Below are 18,850 nucleotides of genomic sequence, written 5' to 3' on the forward strand. Positions count from 1 at the left end.
CACATCCGCTGACAATTGTACACAGCTCTGCTTTACATTGCAATCTGTTCACTGAAGCAGCGATTCCCAACCACTATGCTGACATCTAATTTCACTTAATTGGTCCGACAATTTGTATTTATTTCAAGCAATGTATCTTGGTTCGTGTATGTCAGCGACGTAGAGTCATGGAAAAAATTATTAGACCACCCTTGTTTCTTCATTTTATTGATAAATTTTAATGCCTGGTACAACTAAAGGTGCATTTGTTTGGACAAATATGATGATTATAACGAATACACCTCATAAGATTTTAATATTTAGGAGCTGATATCTAGCAACTTCCATGGTTTTCTTGATAATAACCTTTCTTACCCGATCTTCGTACTCCTTCTCGGACATGTGGAATTGGAAATTGTAACATGTAACTGTGTGCGTGTTTGAAATAAATGAAAGCATTACCATAAAGTCCCCTATTAAAAAAACAACAACGTTATACCGTTTTATATACATGCTGTGATCATGCACTAACAGGTACATTAATGACAACATGCAATACCTGCAGTATTTTGCCGTATTTTTATCATTTTAAACATTACCCAAACTTCTTTCCTGGACGCATTGATTTCACATCTAGTGCTACTTCCGTCAACAACAGCAGGGTATCAAGCACATGTCTGTTTGCTACTACGATCACTACAAATTTTGTGAGAGTTGCCGACAACTACTTTTGGACAAATAAGAATATACAGTAGAGCCTTTTAGCCTGAATATACGGAGGATGAGCTACAAGTTTTAGAAGCTGAGCCCGCAAGAACAGAGTGAAACTTTATAACAGACGGGGGCAAGTCATTACACTGGAATGACTTGGTGGTGAAAATGTGGAGCTTGTCATGTGTGTGTATGGTGTGTATGGCAAGGACGACATTGCTCCAAGAGATTGCATCACAACAAGTGATAGAAACGTTTTTCCACCTACTCAAAATAAACTGGAAAAGATGCCTCAGATCAGCTGGACCAGACAGACAATTGTCCAGTAAGTCATGATATTGATTCTGGTACATGGAGCACGTAGCACACAATATGACAACACAGTCCATCTAGCCGTGTATAAACAAAACATGGAATGTGGGCTAATACTTTACAGTTAATTTGGTTGTCTACTCGTAGTTGTTCATATGCTTGTTCTTGTTTCCTAGCTAGTACAGATTGGTGTCCCATCGCCACAGCGCCTCACACCACTACAGAGAGTCACTACGCCTGAAAAATAGTTATTTGTGTTAGCTGCTACAATAACAATGTCGCTGTAGCTTGGTTTATATACAGGTCAGTTGTGTAAATAAAACATGGTTGGCGTTTTTTGGATTTTTTTAGGGCTTAATAGTCGAAATACGTGTGTCCCGTTACGTACATGGTTAGCTCCCACATGCTTTTTTTTTTTTTTTTTTTTTTTTTTTTTACTTTTCTCTTTCTTTAGAACGCGCAGAAAAGAGAAAGACCTGTGGTCATGTTTACTGATTATGGATAATGGGCAATTTTTTTAAAGTGCAGTTTTCTTTTTAAAAAAAACTTTTTTGTGATAGATTCATTCACTACTCCTATATTTTTTAGGAACAACATGAGCATTGATGTATTTTATTTAAACATACAAACTATAACGGTCATAAACGAAATTAGTGCTCAGTGAGAAAGTGAATCTGACCTAATATGTATTTTGCATCTCAGCCACATGGGGTCGCTAGGACCCCTGCATACTTAGCTTTCAAAGTGTTTCTCAACAAAAATGAAGTTCAAGTAACATTTAATGACGTTTTGATTGACGCTGACAGAGTGGTGATAATTTAACAATATGTTTCTTATTGTGTTTGTGCTGTGGTGTACAGCTGCACGCCATTATACTGAAAGGTGTAGTCATCGTATTCAGCTACTATATAAGATAATCTACCAATATGATGTAGTACAGCTGTACAATTATTAGCACATTGTTGAATTAATATCCCAAAATGAGCATTGTTGTGGAGATGTGCCTAATGTGGACAGTTCCTCTGCTGCTGGTGTCAATCATCAGAGGGGGCGGGACTAACACGATTTGGATCAAGTTACATCTGCTGACCAAAGCAGAGCGAACCATTTTGATTTGCAGGGGATACCATCTCCTTGATCGCAAATCCAGCATATCTAAAACGTGCATATGCGTGCTATTGCATCACACTGTGTCGTAGCTATGTGATGACATAAACGATAACGTGTAAAAAGCCGTTGTATTGGAATGTATTTTTAAAAGCAGGGGTTGGGAGCTCCTGGAAGAGCAAACCCTACATTGAACCAGAAAATGGATCCTCCCAACCCTTCATATATGCTCTGAAGCAGGGACAGTTTTACAGTTCCTGCTGACTGACGAATCAGTACACCACAACGATTAAACAAACAACGAAAAGCAGCCTAAAAAATTAAGCTGGACAACACTAAAGCTCCGCAGCTCACTTTAAACTGCTAGGCAAAGCTGCGAGGAGCTTTTTGAAGTCTAGAGAGGCGAAGACAGGCGAGGCCGAGGAGGGCGTGTCAGGGAGCCACCAGGCGAGCAGGCAAGCTGCCGCTGCGAGGGGAGAAAGAGCAGGCTATGCAACAGCCCAAGCCAGAGGTCAAGAAAAAAAACTCCAAACTAGTAAAAAGGTAGACTGTGGGAAGGAGCGACAGAGCTCATTTGAGATCTCAATCCCCCTTAAAAAAGAGAGACTCTCTGTCTTTGTTGTCTCTGGGGAGGAGGAGGATGTAAAGGGGAGCATCATCACAGGGAGAGAGGAAGACAAGAACATGCTGTCACAGGTGATGTGCAGGAGGGGCTGCAAGCTGGAGGCTGATACCACTGAAGCCCCCCGCAGGGATGCCGCCAGCCGCACGAAGCGAGTGCTCCATCGGAGGACAGCAGGGGGTGGAGGGTGCCTGAGAGGGCCCAAGCATCATCCGCTCAAGAGGTCCACAATGATATGCCTTCGGCCCGTCAACATCAAAGGGAACCGAGCGAGGGGCATGCGGGCCCCTCAGAACACCAACCAGTTCCTCATGCATGAGAAGTACCAGATGATGCACATGCGCTCTGATTCTGTGGGCAGTGACAGTGGAAGCTGCTCAGACACAGACTCAGAGCTCACTGACATGGACTCATACTTGGGAGCCCTGGAGAACGCCAGAGGAGCCCTCCTGGACAGTCCAGAAGCACAGGACCAGCAGGACCCACAGAGGACCAGCCATGTCGTCCATGAAGACAGCATGCAGTACTTCCCTTCTGAGGACGACCTGATGCAGAGTCAGAACTTCATGCAGAGGGACTTTGCAGAGTTCTGTGACTTCCTGACTTTTTGAGAGGCAAACTTGAAATGTAAAGTCAGGTTTGAAGTCCATCCTTTTAATAATTCCAAGCCAGTGTGTTTTTAATGTAACAACATTCAGGACTTTGCCTTTTGGAAGTGACACTGTCTTAAGCTCTTTTCTCCAAACTCAGTGACACTGGTGTTTTTTGCTAAATGTTAAAGTGATGTGTATGAATAGCAGTCATGGATGAAGACAATGTTGTTATTGCTTGCACACAAAGGATGGTGGGAGTGAGCTCAAGCAGCCAATCATCATCCAGTTGCCTCTTTTTAGCTGCCCCTGAATGGCTGATGCTGCCTGTCATTAAAACTTATAAGAAAATAACTATTGTGAATACATAAATAAATAAAAATGCTGATATGCGTTGATTGCCTGTGAGTTTGCTTGATGATTTAATTAGACTTGCTTAAAAGTGTAGAAGCAGAGTTTCCTTTCAATTCTATTTCCTTTATGATGTCATAGAGAGTAGGTTTTTGAAGCAGTCCAATGTGGGTCAACGTATACACATAAAACAAGCATACATAATCACACTACAACAAACGTTTAATCATCTGCAAACTCATTTGTTCACGTATCCTGCTGCCGCACTTCGCTCATATGTCCAAAATACAAAATACAAAGAAGTTCTGATCACAAAACTATGGGATCAGCTAAGAATCTACTCGATCTGAATGTGAGTCACATTTGCGTATTGTCTTGTCAGAGAGGCCCGTCTTGGCACAGAATGGAGGGTAGATTATATAAAGTGGAATAGGCTGGCTGGCCACACCCACTCAGGACAGGCTCTTTAAGCCTCTTTGTGTTCGTGTGTCATAAACCAATCATGGTGACCACCGGTCAAAGTGTGACCATGGCAGCTTTTTTTTTTTTTTTTTTAGTGAACAGAGCTTCAGTGGAGAATATGACATATTACATGTAGATCTTATGTAGTGTGAGCAGGAACCATATTTGGTCACTGGATTGAGTGTTCAGGAAGGAGCCAACATACATCACTATTTCACGGGTATCCCTTTTCCGCTACGTTTCCCAGTAGATTCCATCTGAGCTTTTCTTTTCTATCGCCGAGCTGGGGACTTGTTTTTTTGTTCTCGCCTGGCTGCAGAAGCTAGCTGGGTTAAGTGTCCCTTTCACATAATAAAGCGTCGGTACAGCTCCTCGCTTTTTGTGGGGGTTACGTTCCGACCCTACCAGACTCTACCAACGTCCATAAAACTGTCTATTTTTGACACATAACTCCTCCAAACCTTACCGCTCTTTTTGACCCGATTTCGGATCAATATTGGCGATTAAAAGTGACTCTTGGAATTATTAGATTCAGCTCCAGGGACCTCTCTCTTTAGTCACTAGCAACAGAAGCTAACAAGCTAAATGCACAATCCAGGTTTAAACCTTAAATATGCCTCACACACTCATTAAACACATTTTACATTATGAAAGGTACAGGTACTTAGAACTAATGAATGATAATGATAATCAACACAACAGATAAATGGAATCACAGGCTAGCGTGTGGGGCCGCTGCCAACCTTACTATGAAGCGGGTAGCGGTAGTCCCAGCTAGCTTTTGGAGAAGGTGTTTCTCAAAGCCGCATATCCATGTAATCCACACTGCTTCCCTGATGTAATTAAAGTAACGACTTAAGATCATAGAGTAACTTGTGTTCACCTCGCTGCGAGTTTTGAGGCCGGATTGTTATAGGGTATATAAGTTTCACTTTCCTGTCTCACAGCAACTACGGTGCATTCAATGACCGCTAAACAAAGTGTGAAATCTTCACAAAAAAAAATCAGTGAAGTACCTGTATTATCACGTATTCATACATTATTACCAATTTAGGGTTGTTTTCCGTTTTTTTTAACCAAAAATTCATAAATTTGTGGGGCCGTGTCGCCACTGGACCTGCGTCTTACCTCCATTTCAACATGACTTGATTTTGGAAATATGAGCGCCAGAGCAGACTTGCAGACCACAAATGCCAGACTGAAGTATATATACTTATATATATATATATATATATATATATATATATATATACTTATAAGTATATATATATATATATATATATATATATATATATATATATATATATATATATATATACTTATAAGTATATATATATATATATATATATATATATATATATATATATATATATATAAGTATATATACAAACATATACAATTTCTCCTGGTCAATCCTGAACAACCATCAAAATATATCATACAGAATTTAAATTAAATACAGGTAGAATTAAAGTTTTGAAAAAGGTCATAAAATCCAACTGGGCTTGTGAAGTACACCAATAATGGTCTCCGAGTACATTTTAAAGGGTGATGATTAAACGTCGCCTTCATTTTATGTCCTTACATAAAATAAAAAATAAAGAAAGAGCTTTTGCTTTTGGTATTTTAACATTTCAGTGTGATTTATGATCTTCATCGAAAAAATTTCCATATGCAACCGAGGAATAGATGAATATGCAATTGAATCAATATTTAGGCTTACCCCTATTTAAATCTGTTGTTGGGTTTGTGGCCAAACACAGGTCTTATATGGTGCTCCAGCCCCCTAAAATTGCTAGAGATGACAACATTACTGTACGAACTTTGCACAAACTTGTTTAACTATTTAACTAGTACAAACGAGTTGACTCTCAATGAGCCAGGAGCTTTTAGCACCTCAATCAAATGCTCATAAACATCCTAAAATGTAGAATTCAGTACAAACAACAAATAAATAAACATAAGGAGAAGAGCGAACCAGCAGGGCCTACTCCTAAGATCTTTCGACCTCTGGATCAGCTGATGTACTCGGTTGGCACAGAGTGAAATTCCCCCTGAGGTTGTTTCAGTTGACACACACATGGAGTCACACTAACCTGCACAGTGTTTGCACAGTTTCTTATCAAGCACAAAGTTTCCAATGTGTCCGTCCTGCACCTGTGTCTACTAACTCTACTGGTCCTACTGGTTCTGTTGGTCAGCACAGCAGTGTGATGGAGGTCTCCCTCGGAGTGGGTCACCGGACAAAAAAAACCCACACGGTACAGTCATGGCCAAAAGTTTAGAGAATGCCGCAAATATTCCTTTCCACATAGTCTGCTGCCCCAGTTTTATAATAGCTATTTGTGCATATTCCATAATTTTATAAAGAGTGATAAAATGAATGGCAATGAATTGCAAAGTCCCTCTTAGTCATGAAAATGAACTTAATCCCAAAAACACAATTTCCACTGCATTTCAGCCCAGCCACAACAAGACCAGCTGGGAGTGATTCTCTGGTTAACGTAGGTGAGAGTGTTGACAAGGACAAAGGCTGAGGATGACTCTGTCATGCTGATTGAGTTAGAATAACAGACTGAAAGTTTTAAAAGGGGGGTTGCGCTTATCTCTGTTAACCATGGTTAAATGCAAGGAAATGGGCGCAGTCATCATTGCTTCGCACAAAAAGGGCTTCATAGGCAAGGATATTTTTGCTGGTGAGATTGCAACTAATTCAACCATTTATAAGATTTACCACATTATCAAGAACTTCCAGGAAGGAGGTTCAGTTGTTGCGCCTAAGAAAGTCCAGCAAGCGTCAGGACAGTCTCAGAAAGTTGATTCAGCTGCAGGGTCAGGGCGCCCCAGGGCACCAGGTGTGAGTGCATTTGCTCACGCAGAAAGGCGAAGACTTTTGGAAGATGACCTGTTGTCAATAAGGGCAGCAAAAAAATACACTTCTCTCCAGGAAAAACATCAGCGACAGACCGGTATTAGCAAAGTGTACAGGGATTGGGCTCCCGAAGACTGGTGTGAAGTAATTGTTTCTGATAAATCCCTTTTCCGATTGTTTGGGGCGTTCGGAAAAAACTTGTCCGGAGAACGAAAGATGAGCGCTACCATCAGTCCTGTGTCATGCCAACAGGAAAGCATTCTGAAATCATTCATGCGTGGTGTTGCTTCCCAGCCAAGGGAGTGGGCTCACTCACCATTTTGCCTAAGAACACGATCATGAATAAAGAATGGTACCAAAACATCCTCCCAGAGCGACTTCTCCCAACCATCCAAGAACAGTTTGGTGACAACCAATGCTTTTTCCAGCATGATGGAGCACCTTGCCATAAGGCAAACGTGATAACTACCGGTAGCTTTGGGAACAAAACATCAACATTTTGGGTCCATGGCCAGGAAACACCTCAGACCTTAATCCCTTTGAGGTCAGTCCTCAAGAAGCGGGCGGACAAACAAAACCTTGCAAATGCTGACAAACTCCAAGCGTGATTATGATTATGCAAGAATGAGCTGCCATCAGTCAATACGTTGCTCAGAGGTGAATTGACGGCATGCCATGGTGAATTGAAAAAGAAGGGTCAACACTGCAAATATTAACACTTAACATAAACTTAACGTAGCTGTCAATAAAAGCCTTTGACACGTATAAAACGCTTGTAATTATACTTCAGTATATCATAGTAACATCTGACAAAAACATCTGAAAACGCTGAAGAAGCAAACTTTGTGAGAGCCACAACTTGTGTCACTCTCAAAACCTTTGGTCATGATTGTACATTAAGTGCATTGGATTACATTCCTTTCTTAACCTGAATCCAAAAATATGATGACAATTTATACCAAAAAAGAGGGCAATGGGAGATTTTGACAGAAAACAAACAAAACAAAATCTCACATAATCCCCAAATTCTTTGGATAAATCTGTCAGTTTGTATGAGAATGATGGGAAACGTATGTTGAAGTACACGATCCAAAGCATACCACATCACACTGGCGGCAATGATGTGGCATGGCCGCTACACACTGTATGCACAATAATGAGTCAAGTGGGTATTTTGACCGTTGATGATTTTTTTTAGCACTCCAAGCTGTGTTAAATTGAATGCTTAATTAGTATTTGTATATCATATCAAGATGTGCACAATTACTAAATATCTTATTTTCCTCAGGTAAAATGGGACAAAAAAAGGCATTTAACTGACTCTGAAGAGTCTGTTAGAGAGATGCAGCACCTAATGAAATGGAGAAGATATTGGCCAGTCAGCACAGAACCAGCAAAGGTTTTCTTGCAAATAAGTCAACAGGGTCTTAAATATTCAGTTTGAGCTTTATTAGCATTTTGCATTGACCCAGAGTTCTGAATAACAACATCCATCCTCACATTACAACTCCCCTAACAATTGTGTGCACAGAGTTACACAAAACATTCAATTTTCTCTCGTTTTGACCGTTTCAAAATGGCTACTGCAGAAAGTGCACAAGTGTTTTGCTGAGAGGAAGTTGTCGTCAAGGAGTCAGTCAGCTCAGGTTTCCACCGCAAGTGAATCGTGTGTGTGTGTGTGTGTGTGTGTGTGTGTGTGTGTTCATGGACCCTCCCTCCACTGAGGGTCCTGGGGCAGTTGCTGCCTTCCAAAAACTATTTTCAACCACTCACAACTCCAAAAACGACATTTGACACATGTACATGTACCGTTACAATAAAAAGAGGTTTTTATCATTTATTATTTAAGTAAGCCAGTATGCTTATAGTTGACCATGTTATAAATACAATTGTTTTAGGAAACTTATGAGATGGTGAATCATACAGAGAAGTTTAAAAATGTATGCGTTATAAGCACAATTGATTTTGATGGCGAGTTTAGATGTGAAAAACTTATTTTAAGCATCTCTGTGGAGGTTCCCCACTATTTGTACACTTACCAGTACAACTCAGCCAGCTCGGACAGCACAAGTAAAGTGGTATACAATGGTGTGCAAGTCCTGTCTTCTTGATTTCTTATTTTTTGTGCATGTTTGTCACACTTAAATGTTTCAGCTCATCAGACAAATTTAAATATTAGTCAATGACAACAGAACGGAAGACAAAATGCAGTTGTTAAATGAAACTTTTTATTATTAAGGGAGAGAAAAAAATCCAAACCTACATGGCCCTGTGTAGAAAAAGTGATTGCCCCCTAAAGCTAATAACTGGTTAGGCCACCCTTAGCGGCAACAAGTGTTTGCAATAACTTGCTCTCTTACAGCGCTGTGGAGGAATCGTTGCAGAATTGTTGTCAGTCAGTCACATTGGAGGGTTTTCCAGCATGAAACACCTTTTTAAGGTCATGCCACAGCATCTCAGCAGGATTCAGGTCAGGACTTTGACAAGGCCACTCCAAAAGTCTTCATTTTGCTTTTCTTCAGCCATTCAGAGGTGGACTTGCTGGTGTGTTTTGGATCATTGTCCTGCTGCAGAACCCAAGTTGGTTTCAGCTTGAGGTCACGAACAGATGGTCAGGCATTCTCCTTCAGGATTTTTTGGTAGACAGCAGAATTCATGGTTCCATTTATCACAGAAAGTCTTCCAGGTCCTGAAGCAGCAAAACAGCCCCAGACCATCACACTACCACCACCATACTTTACTGCATACTGTTGGTTTATATTCTTTGTCTGAAATGTGGCGTTACTTTTACGCCAGATGTAATGGGGCACACACCTTCCAAAAAGTTCAACTTTTGTCTCGTCAGACCACAGAGTATTTTCCCAAAGGTCTTGGGGATCATCAAGATGTTTTCTGGCAAAATTGAGACAAACCTTAATGTTCTTTTTGTTCAGCTGTGGTTGTCGTCTTGGAACTCTGCCATGCCCAGTGTCTTTCTTATGGTGGAGTCATGAACACTGACCTTAACTGAGGCAAGTGAGCCCTGCAGTTCTTTGGATGTTCTTGTGGGGTCTTCTGTGACCTCATGGATGAATCGTTGCTGCACTCTTCGGGTAATTTTGGTTGGCCGGCCACTCCTGGGAAGGTTCGCCACTGTTCCATGTTTTCGCCATTTGCGGATAATGGCTCTCACTGTGGTTCGCTGGAGTCCCAAAGCTTTAGAAATGGCTTTATAACCTTTTACAGACTGATAGATCTCAATTAATCTGAGTTATGTTTTAAAATGGGGGCGATCACTTTTTCCACACAGGGCCATGTAGGTTTGGATTTGTTTCGCCCTTAATAATAAAAAGTTTCACTTAAAACTACATTCTGTGTTCAGTTGTGTTATCACTGACTAATATTTAAATTTGTTTGACGATCTGAAACATTTAAGTGTGACAAACATGCAAGAAAAGAAATCAGGAAGAGGCAAACACTTTTTCACACCACTGTACACCACTACACCTTCTGGACACCCACAGAGTACACTTCAATACTATTATTAGCTGAAAATGGAGCAATTTAATTCAGGAAAACGATTAAACGAGTACACTGACATGATTATATTTAAAAGGCTACATAGAGTCAAGTTGCCATTTAGGCTTTTCAACAGTCAACATCGTTGTGGTAATATCACTCAGGTAAACAAACATGGTGTTGTACGTGACGGAGGATGTTTACAGAGATTATAGCGAAGATCTGAGCGATGTTTAAAAAGTTTGAGGAAGAAACATTTGGAGCGTAAAGGGGTTTTTATAGACTTTTTTTGTATATGTGGCAGTGAGACTTTGAGGACGAATGCTTGCCACCGCCTACCCCCGCAGTAAAACATATCGCTGTCAAAAGATGTGTATACAACATGTATAATGCTTTGCAGCCTTGTCGCTATCATGGAATTGTGTCATTATGGAAACAAGACATTACTTATCGTACTCTATTGTGCCAAATTTGACATAGTTCTTTGTTCTTTTTTTCCTGTGTACCGGTGTTTAATGCGTTTATGCCGTACATTCAAGCCAAATGATTCTTGTAAAAGGTGTTTCTTCGAAGGAGTCATCAGTGAAATAATCACTGCAATGATCAGAAGTCTAGATGGGCGTCCATCGGTTTGGTTTAATTTTATTTGAACATGCATGAAGGTTACAATGGAACACATCTCATAAATCATCATTTCACAGTTCCACATGTTCAAAAGGAGTAGTAAGAAGCAAAGCTTATTTAGTCCTACCCCCACATCCATTCCACATCCTGCATTCCATGTAATATTTTTGATATAATAATCAGTGTAATAATAAATAATAATAAACAAGCATGACAGAGCAATAAGTATAATAGCCAAGACTCTTCTGACTTATATTTAGCAAACATCAACTGCTTGTATTGTTTGTTGAATTTGCTCATCTCGGTACATTGAGTTCCTTACTCAGTCCGCTCCAAAATTTAATTCCACATACTGAAATGCTGTGGGATTTCAGCATTGTTCTCGCATATAAGTGTTTTTTAAATTTTATTTTCCTCTAAGATCATATTTCTCGTCTTTCATAGAGAAATACTGTATGACGTTTTTGGGGAACAAGTTATTGTTAACTTTATACATTAATTTAGCTGTTTGAAAATGTACTAAAATCAGCTAATTTTAATATCTGTGATTTTAAAAATAAAGGGTTTGTATGTTCTCTCTAAACAGCATTACGAATTATCCTCACCGATCTTTTTTTTGCAGTACATCGACCTCTCGTTCTCTGCACTTGCTTCATCCATTGTTGTCTTAAATCTTCGTCTTTCGGAAACGAAAAACTTACAGTATCGCTCGGATACTGTGATCATCCAGCAGCAACACAACATTTTGTTTTGGTGAAAAATTTAGTGAACCAAGTCGACGAAGTGTTTTTTTTTTAATCTTGCGTCATCCCGATGACTTCACTTCCGGAAATGAGGCTGAGCTGCGAGCCATTTCATCATGGCTGGCGCCATGAACTTTTTTTTGCCAATTTACCATTGGCTTTCAACAATCGAACAAAGTAGAACACAATTACAAACAATATATAACATATTTAAGCAAAGTTGCTGAATCGTGTCATGGACGCTTTAAAATGAACTTTAAGTGATTTGCAAGACGTCATGACACTTTGCTGCGGAACCAACATTCACAAAGACTGCTCAGACTCACATGCTGGGTGTCTTACTGACATGTACAACATAAAAAGTGGACTTGCCAAGACATTGTTGAGTTTTCTTTAAAATAGAACACAAAGTTAATTTAACAAAAGCTAACATACTTTCAGCACAAATCAGGAATACTGGATGTTTTTTGTCAGCCATCAGACCTTAAAAACCAATCGGTGACCAACCTCAGGTTGTGTGCAGAAGGGGAGGAGGGAGAGTAGGAGAGGATTGACTTAGAGACACACTTTGGAGTGGAAAAGTACAGCGGCCCTCTCAGGGGGCGGAGACTTCTGCATGGCATACACAGCACAACCAATCAGAGCGCAGACAAACAAAGCGATTGACAGCAGTGGCATGCAGCTGACAAGTCTTTGTATAAACTTTCAAGATTGTGTAATGGAGGAGAGGCATTTACTATTTCTTATAGTGAACGTTTTGAGTTGACGAAGCTGCGAAATACGTTATGTGGAAGCAAACACAACAAAATGTTGGCAACAGTGCAGACAGGAGAAGTGAAAGGAGATCAGTGAGTTGCTGAGTAACTTTCCTCCATGACACAATGCGGAAAGCCAGTCAACTCACACATACACTAATATAAAACTATCAGTGTGTTGTTATTGAAGACATGAACTTTGACCCCAGCCCCCAACCAACTGCTACCTCAAGCATCCAGGGTCTGATACCAAATGTTATATTGAATGTCAGTTCAAAAGCACTAGCAAGAAACATCACCCCTAGCGATATGAACTTTCACCTTCGACACCGTCCAGTGAAAAGCACACTTTCATTTGTAAAAAAAAAAAAAAAAAAAGCTACATTCTTACAAATCTCCAAGTTTGAACCGCCATCTTGTAGAAAATATTTTAAGGATGATCTCCATGCATGCATTTAGGTTTTTCTTTGGCTTTTTTGCAACACTTATCACATTTATTTAGTTTTTATTTTTTTTTAATTTATGACAGTGCTTAATTTCTTTTTACACACAGTGAGAATCAGATGCATGACAACATTGTCATTAATGTTTAGAATGTTTTGTTTTCTTGTCTACATATTAACAGTGGTTATCTTCTTTTTACACTTATGTGATAGTTAATGTTAAAATCTTACTTAAGCATTGTCTGCTGCTTTTGGGTTTGTGCTTGTCTCACCATCACCAAACCCAACCCTAGTGTCTTGGGATACTAAAAAGAAAGAAAGAAAAAGTCTTGCTGGTACAGTTAATCCATGTCTCTGCTGTGCACGTACTAACACAGGAACACTTGTTTTTATTCTGGCAGCCTCCTTCACTCTTCCAGTCTCACACACACACACACACACACACACACACACACAAATTAGATTACATTGCACGTCACAGCGCACCCTGCTGGATGCAGAGGCAGCTATTTTTGTCTTCTGCCAGAGGCCATCCTATCGCGGAAGTTATCAAAGTTTATTAATTGCGATATTAAACGAAGAGAATAGAAAAAAGGAGTAAAACTTTATATTACATCACGCGGCCGTGTTGTGAGTGCAGCATGGCATGTTCAGAGCAGGTAACTAGTTACATTCGGCACCTTGCTGTATATAGTTTATGTACTCCAATCGTACAATGCCAATAGTTATTTTCAGTCTTTATATTTTTCTAACAGGGAGGTGAAAGACATATCGTGTCCATGTTGACGTGAACAGTACTGATAAATAAAAAAAATAATTTGTATGACAGAGGTTGTTTTTTTTATACCATAAAATATGACCGGGGTGTAGCACACGTCTGGCACGGAAACACGGAAGTGAAACAAGAAACGCTTTACGTTATTCAGCAGTGTCTGGTAAAAGTATTCTTGTCAAATGTAATTGATTAGTGATGCATTTAGGGTGTCATTAGGCTGTGTTTGTGACCAACGTGTAGACGCAGTGACACGTTTGGTGCAGTTTATTGAGTCTTTCACGCGACGTAATGTCAACAAAGCATCACTTTCGAATGAGCTCAGACACAAATGACAACTATTAGCAAGCAGCGCCTTCCAAGATATGTTAAGCCAGGAAACTATGAGAACCTCTTGACTTTACAGCAGGAAATGTTGTAGCATAAACACAAAGCTAGCAGGGAATGGCTTGACCGCTGGCCCCATCTGCTGGCGAAAAGTACGCGGTCACAAGGCTGACTACCTGCAGTGACCAGAAATTTCTCCTTTGATTTAAAAATCCCTATTGCGACATAGGTGACGGAAACTCATGCCTCAGGTGGTGGAATTCACTTTTCAATACATACCAAAATCTAAATAAATGGGATTTCACTTGTGTAACGCTTTTAAGGTACTCAAAGCGCTTTGACATCACAACCCCACTCACCTACTGATGACACAGCATCAGCTACAACTGAGTTTTCATTGTCTGACCTTGTCACCGGGGGTGGGTTGAGGACCACTCTACACCTGAGCAATGCCACCTACATAAACTAGTTGCCAAAAAAAAGAGAAGGTTTAAAAGCATCATCACCCTGTTAACTGTACACTATGTCCTGTCCTTTCTAAGTGAAGCTGCAGTTGTAGACTGATTGTCCAAATATTACATGTTGCATCAGTCCTGCCTGGTTTGTGTCCCCTCCTCATTTTCGGCCTCCTCATGTATTTGTCTCCTGTCCTCCTCGCTCTCCAGCTCCTGCTGCTCCTTGGCGTCGGCCTCCTTCAGCTTCTCCTCCACATGCTCAGGAATCTCCACCTCCATCAGGTTCTCCATGCCCTGCTCAGGCTCGTCTCCTATAAGCACCTGCACGGAGGAGGAGAGACAGAGGGCCGCTATGGGATAAAAAGTTTCCTTACGGTAAGTGTTAAAGCTGCCATTATTGAGGCACTAATGTTTGGCTTTTGGCATGGGTTTGTTACTACCAGTCTACAGCTTTGGATGTACTAATACAAATCTGAAGGGCCAAATATGCTTCCTACCTGGACTAGTTTTTCACAGGCTGCTGTGACCTTGGTGTCCGTCTCCCAGCGGTGGAACTCCCGCATGATGGGGTAGACGTTTTTGTCTTTTAGAGCCTTCCGACCAGCCTTGGTCGCAGTCAACTGTAAAGTTAAGTTATGAGTAAGACGAGCATGATAGGCGCACTCGTGTGTTTGCTTTCTACCAGCATGAGAGTCTCCAGCAGCATCTTCCTGATGTCGGGATCGTCTTCTCTCTTCTTGTCTTCTGGCAGGTATTGAAGATCTACCGGCAGACCTGCACGTCATCGTCATTTTCGTGCTTCAGTGAATTCGCACATCTAAACACCACATAACATAACATAACATAACAAAAACACCCACCTTCATTTTCTTCCTCACTCAGCTCCTCTGGACCAGCCAGTGGCAGCAGCAGGAACGGCAGGATGTCCACTGCATCGCTTAGCAACCAATCGTGATTGGCTGCGGGACATAAAGGAGATATGGGTCACATGAGGACAAGTTACAAAGTCACCAGCCTGGGGAAGCGCATTCAAATTCACGCTCTATATACACTGTACATATACACACACAGTACATACAACAATGACAAATGCTTTGTTGTTCTCTTGTTCAAAATGACATGTTAAGTGCTACAGAACATGCACTTTGACCTCCTGTTACTTCAGTAACATGACCTTGTAGGGATAAACACGAAAACATGAATAAAAATCTATAACTTTCCCCAGAAGCAAAAACGCCAATGTTGGTGCCTTACCGTAATCAAAGCAGCAGTTGCGCAGGACACCGATGACTCCACCCCTCCTCACCACTGACGCTTGAAACTGTGTGAAGGGCAACAACCGCTGGATGACACACCTGCAATGCGCGCACGTGCGCACACACACACTTTACATAAAACCAATGCAGGAATTTGGCTTAAAGGTGTAGTCAACATTAGGTAGTGTGAGGGGAGGCTCACTGTCACACTGAGTAGGAAGGCGGGTATGTGATGTTTTCGCCTCAACAGATGTGTTGTAAAAGGTCAACTTGACATGCTGTGGTGAATTTGTCTGTGACACACGGGCGGATTTACTTGAGAGGGTGCAACACGATCTGGTTAATTGGAATAATTGGGAGGGGATTATGATGAATAATGCTATGTTATGGACGGTGGAAGATTTTATGAATTGAGGAAAATGATGTTCAGAACATCAAGAGTGGAATGTGAAAGGGTGATGGGTTTGTGTTGTTCTGAACATTCATTTCCCACTGTATCTTGTTATTGTTATCTGCTGACCTTGCCTACCAGGTGCTTGTTATGTACTGAGGAAGACAGGACACTCATATAACCAAACTAGGTTGCCTGGCGCCTGTTTTGTTAAAAACAGTAACTCTGTGTGCGAATGCCTGAGTTTCGGGGCCGGCCACCCCGTTCTCACGCTCGCACGAACAGACTGGCATAAAGAGGGGTGAGCGAAAACACCTAGACGGAGTCTGCTGCGGGTTGTGATCGAACGCCCAGCCGATTGATGCGAACTCTTCCACGGGTGTTGGCTCTCCACCCTGTTGGCTTTGTAAGAGGCTTTTTCGCTGCAATCATACAGTATATCTTGTGTGTTGATGCTTAAATAAATACGCCCTTGTTTAGGCTAAAATACCTTGATGTGTCTGTGTCATTCTGTGTGCCGACTGAACACGATCCTCTAAAAATATTCTAAAACACACACCCTTTGAAAAGAATGAGTACTGTGAAAGTTTGGAAAAATTCAAAAGACTTTGTTGTCAATCACCTGTCTTTGTCCATCAAAAAGTGTCTGGCCTCAGGTAGCTGCGTGAGGTTGGATAGCATAGGAGCCAAATAGTGGAATTTGGCGTTCTTGTTGTACCCTTCAGTACAGAAGATGTCCACCAGCTGAGCAAGTCCAACATCCTCCTGGAGCAGCTGGAACAGATGGGCCAGCCTTTAAGAAACACTTAGCATGTCTTTTAAAATGGTCCACGCAGGTTTGGATGGTCCACCTTAAACAGAGACTTGCATGTCTTCTCATGGCGCGTCAGGTTGGACAGGATGCTGCAGATCTGATCAGAAAAGGGGAAGTCTGGATCCATGGTGTTCTTAAGCAGCACAGGAACAACGTTGACATCATTCATGAGCACCTGAACAGAGAAGATATTGTAGACTCAAACAGTGACCGACAGTAACAATTCACTCCACTGAGTTCTGATACAATAAGATTCACTCCAATTAACAGGCAATATACAACATGTCAATACGATTCATTCTAATTAAAAAGGGGTATGATACAATATGATTCCCCCCAATTACAATGTGACGTGATAATAGTCACTCCAATTTTAATAGTAGAAAGCACTAAAAAGACTCCAAAATAACAGAGTGGAGGCAATTGCAGCCCACAACATGTAATGTAATCATCCATCCATCTTCTATGCTGCTTATCCTGTAATGTAAGGATCAAAATTTAAAATGTTGATGCTAACAACACAAAGCTGATATGCAGGCTGCTTTTTTTTCTTTAAATATACTGTACATAACGTCTTAGCATATTGAATTGGTTTTAGCCTTTTTTATAAAAAGAAAAATATGAAAATGGCCCCCCGTGTCCTTTGATTTTTCAGGAAGCGTCCCTTCGTGGAAAAAGGACACCCACAAGGCCAGAATTGACATGCCGCTGTGTAAATAAGATAAGGCTACTTAATTTGTTTAATAAAATAATCTATAGACCTGTTCTACAAGAAAGTGATCCTTAACTTACGTGTGTTGTGATCTGGCGCTATATACATTTTTTTTTTTTTTTAAAAACTTTTTGGACAGGAGCCGGCCCCAACTATAATGACAGGAAAGACTGAAGTCAACTAATAAACAATCAGTTTCTTTGAGAGTGTTGCAGTGGCACAAAAGAGAAACTCAATGTCAGTCAGCACTCATCACCTGGTGCAGAGTCTCATCGGCCGACAAGTTGATCAGGATGTGGTAGCAATCCTTCACGATAGCGATGGAGGGGTCAGAGGTCAGCGCAAAAAGTGCACTAATTAAGTCAGGTTTAGAGCGCAGGAAGCGGCAGCCATCCCTGAAAATAAATATATTAGGTAGTAATGTGAGAGCACTATCAGTGACGCCATCCGCCGCCCACCTGTGTCCTGACAGTCCCAGAATGTAGCCGGTGGTGTGACCTTTGACATCAGGCCGTGTGCCAGGAGCCAGGAAGGAGAGCAGCTCTGCAGCCTCAGAATCACTCAGCATCTTCAAGACTGTTAAATAAACACCAACTAAACTTTTTACATCCCAAAGCTGTGAAATACCACCATCTGGCCATGCAAGACAACCATAAGCATAGTTTGACACACACCAGTCACCAGGAAATCAATAACTGTTGTTAACAGCTGTATGAACAAATTCAGTATTTCTGAAAAAAATAATGAATTCATGTTAACTAAATACAGAGAGAGGTTGTTATGATTTGGCCTCACTACGCCACTGAAACTACAGTGAAATAACGTTAGCTTGCATCAATGAGAGGAAGTGTTTAAATATGTCGATTAGAAATAAAGTCCCACCTTTACCTTGGTAGACGGCAGCTGGTTTCCTTCCCAGCTTTATCCCTTAAAACTAAACGCCATGAGCGTTAAAGACCCGCACGTGTCGACTAACAGCGGTACATCTGAGTCGCCTTTTTCCGGGTTCTTCTTCTTTAGTTCTTTAGTTGTGCTTTATTGCCACCCAGTGGTC

General features: G+C 41.0%; 2 protein-coding genes across 8 annotated transcripts; one reads left to right on the top strand and one right to left on the bottom strand.

The window, feature by feature from the left end:
• The first annotated feature begins 2,358 nt into the window (after positions 1-2,358).
• wu:fb55g09 (coiled-coil domain-containing glutamate-rich protein 1) lies at positions 2,359-3,718 on the top strand. The gene has a single exon (XM_054784951.1). The coding sequence runs from the start codon at positions 2,794-2,796 to the stop codon at positions 3,340-3,342; it is 549 nt and encodes a 182-aa protein (XP_054640926.1). The 5' UTR covers positions 2,359-2,793; the 3' UTR covers positions 3,343-3,718.
• Positions 3,719-10,531: 6,813 nt separating this feature from the next.
• On the bottom strand, positions 10,532-18,812 carry hgh1 (HGH1 homolog (S. cerevisiae)). Of its 7 annotated transcripts, none has more exons than XM_054785809.1 (10): positions 18,685-18,812; positions 18,255-18,372; positions 18,053-18,191; positions 17,122-17,259; positions 16,893-17,035; positions 15,878-15,978; positions 15,484-15,582; positions 15,306-15,397; positions 15,121-15,243; positions 10,619-14,944 (listed from the first exon to the last, which is right to left on the bottom strand). In XM_054785809.1, the coding sequence occupies exons 2-10, from the start codon at positions 18,362-18,364 to the stop codon at positions 14,756-14,758; spliced, it is 1,134 nt and encodes a 377-aa protein (XP_054641784.1). In that variant the 5' UTR covers positions 18,365-18,372; positions 18,685-18,812; the 3' UTR covers positions 10,619-14,755. The 7 variants fall into 7 exon arrangements, with proteins under 7 accessions (XP_054641781.1, XP_054641780.1, XP_054641784.1 ...); XM_054785810.1 differs by having other exon boundaries at positions 15,306-15,385; positions 16,893-17,044; XM_054785808.1 differs by having other exon boundaries at positions 16,893-17,044; positions 18,679-18,777.
• Positions 18,813-18,850: the final 38 nt, after the last annotated feature.

The sequence above is a fragment of the Dunckerocampus dactyliophorus genome, chromosome 8, assembly GCF_027744805.1.
Source record: "Dunckerocampus dactyliophorus isolate RoL2022-P2 chromosome 8, RoL_Ddac_1.1, whole genome shotgun sequence".
In the NCBI taxonomy this organism is placed as follows: domain Eukaryota; kingdom Metazoa; phylum Chordata; class Actinopteri; order Syngnathiformes; family Syngnathidae; genus Dunckerocampus; species Dunckerocampus dactyliophorus.

Coding starts and splice junctions, on each gene's coding strand:
- wu:fb55g09 (XM_054784951.1), top strand. CDS start 2,794: ATGCTGTCACAGGTGATGTGCAGGAGGGGCTGCAAGCTGGAGGCTGAT.
- hgh1 (XM_054785806.1), bottom strand. CDS start 18,364: ATGCTGAGTGATTCTGAGGCTGCAGAGCTGCTCTCCTTCCTGGCTCCT. Junction 15,979..16,892: donor TTTTTGATGGACAAAGACAG/GTGATTGACAAC, acceptor CGCGCATTGCAG/GTGTGTCATCCAGCGGTTGT. Junction 15,244..15,305: donor TGCTGGAGACTCTCATGCTG/GTAGAAAGCAAA, acceptor TTAACTTTACAG/TTGACTGCGACCAAGGCTGG.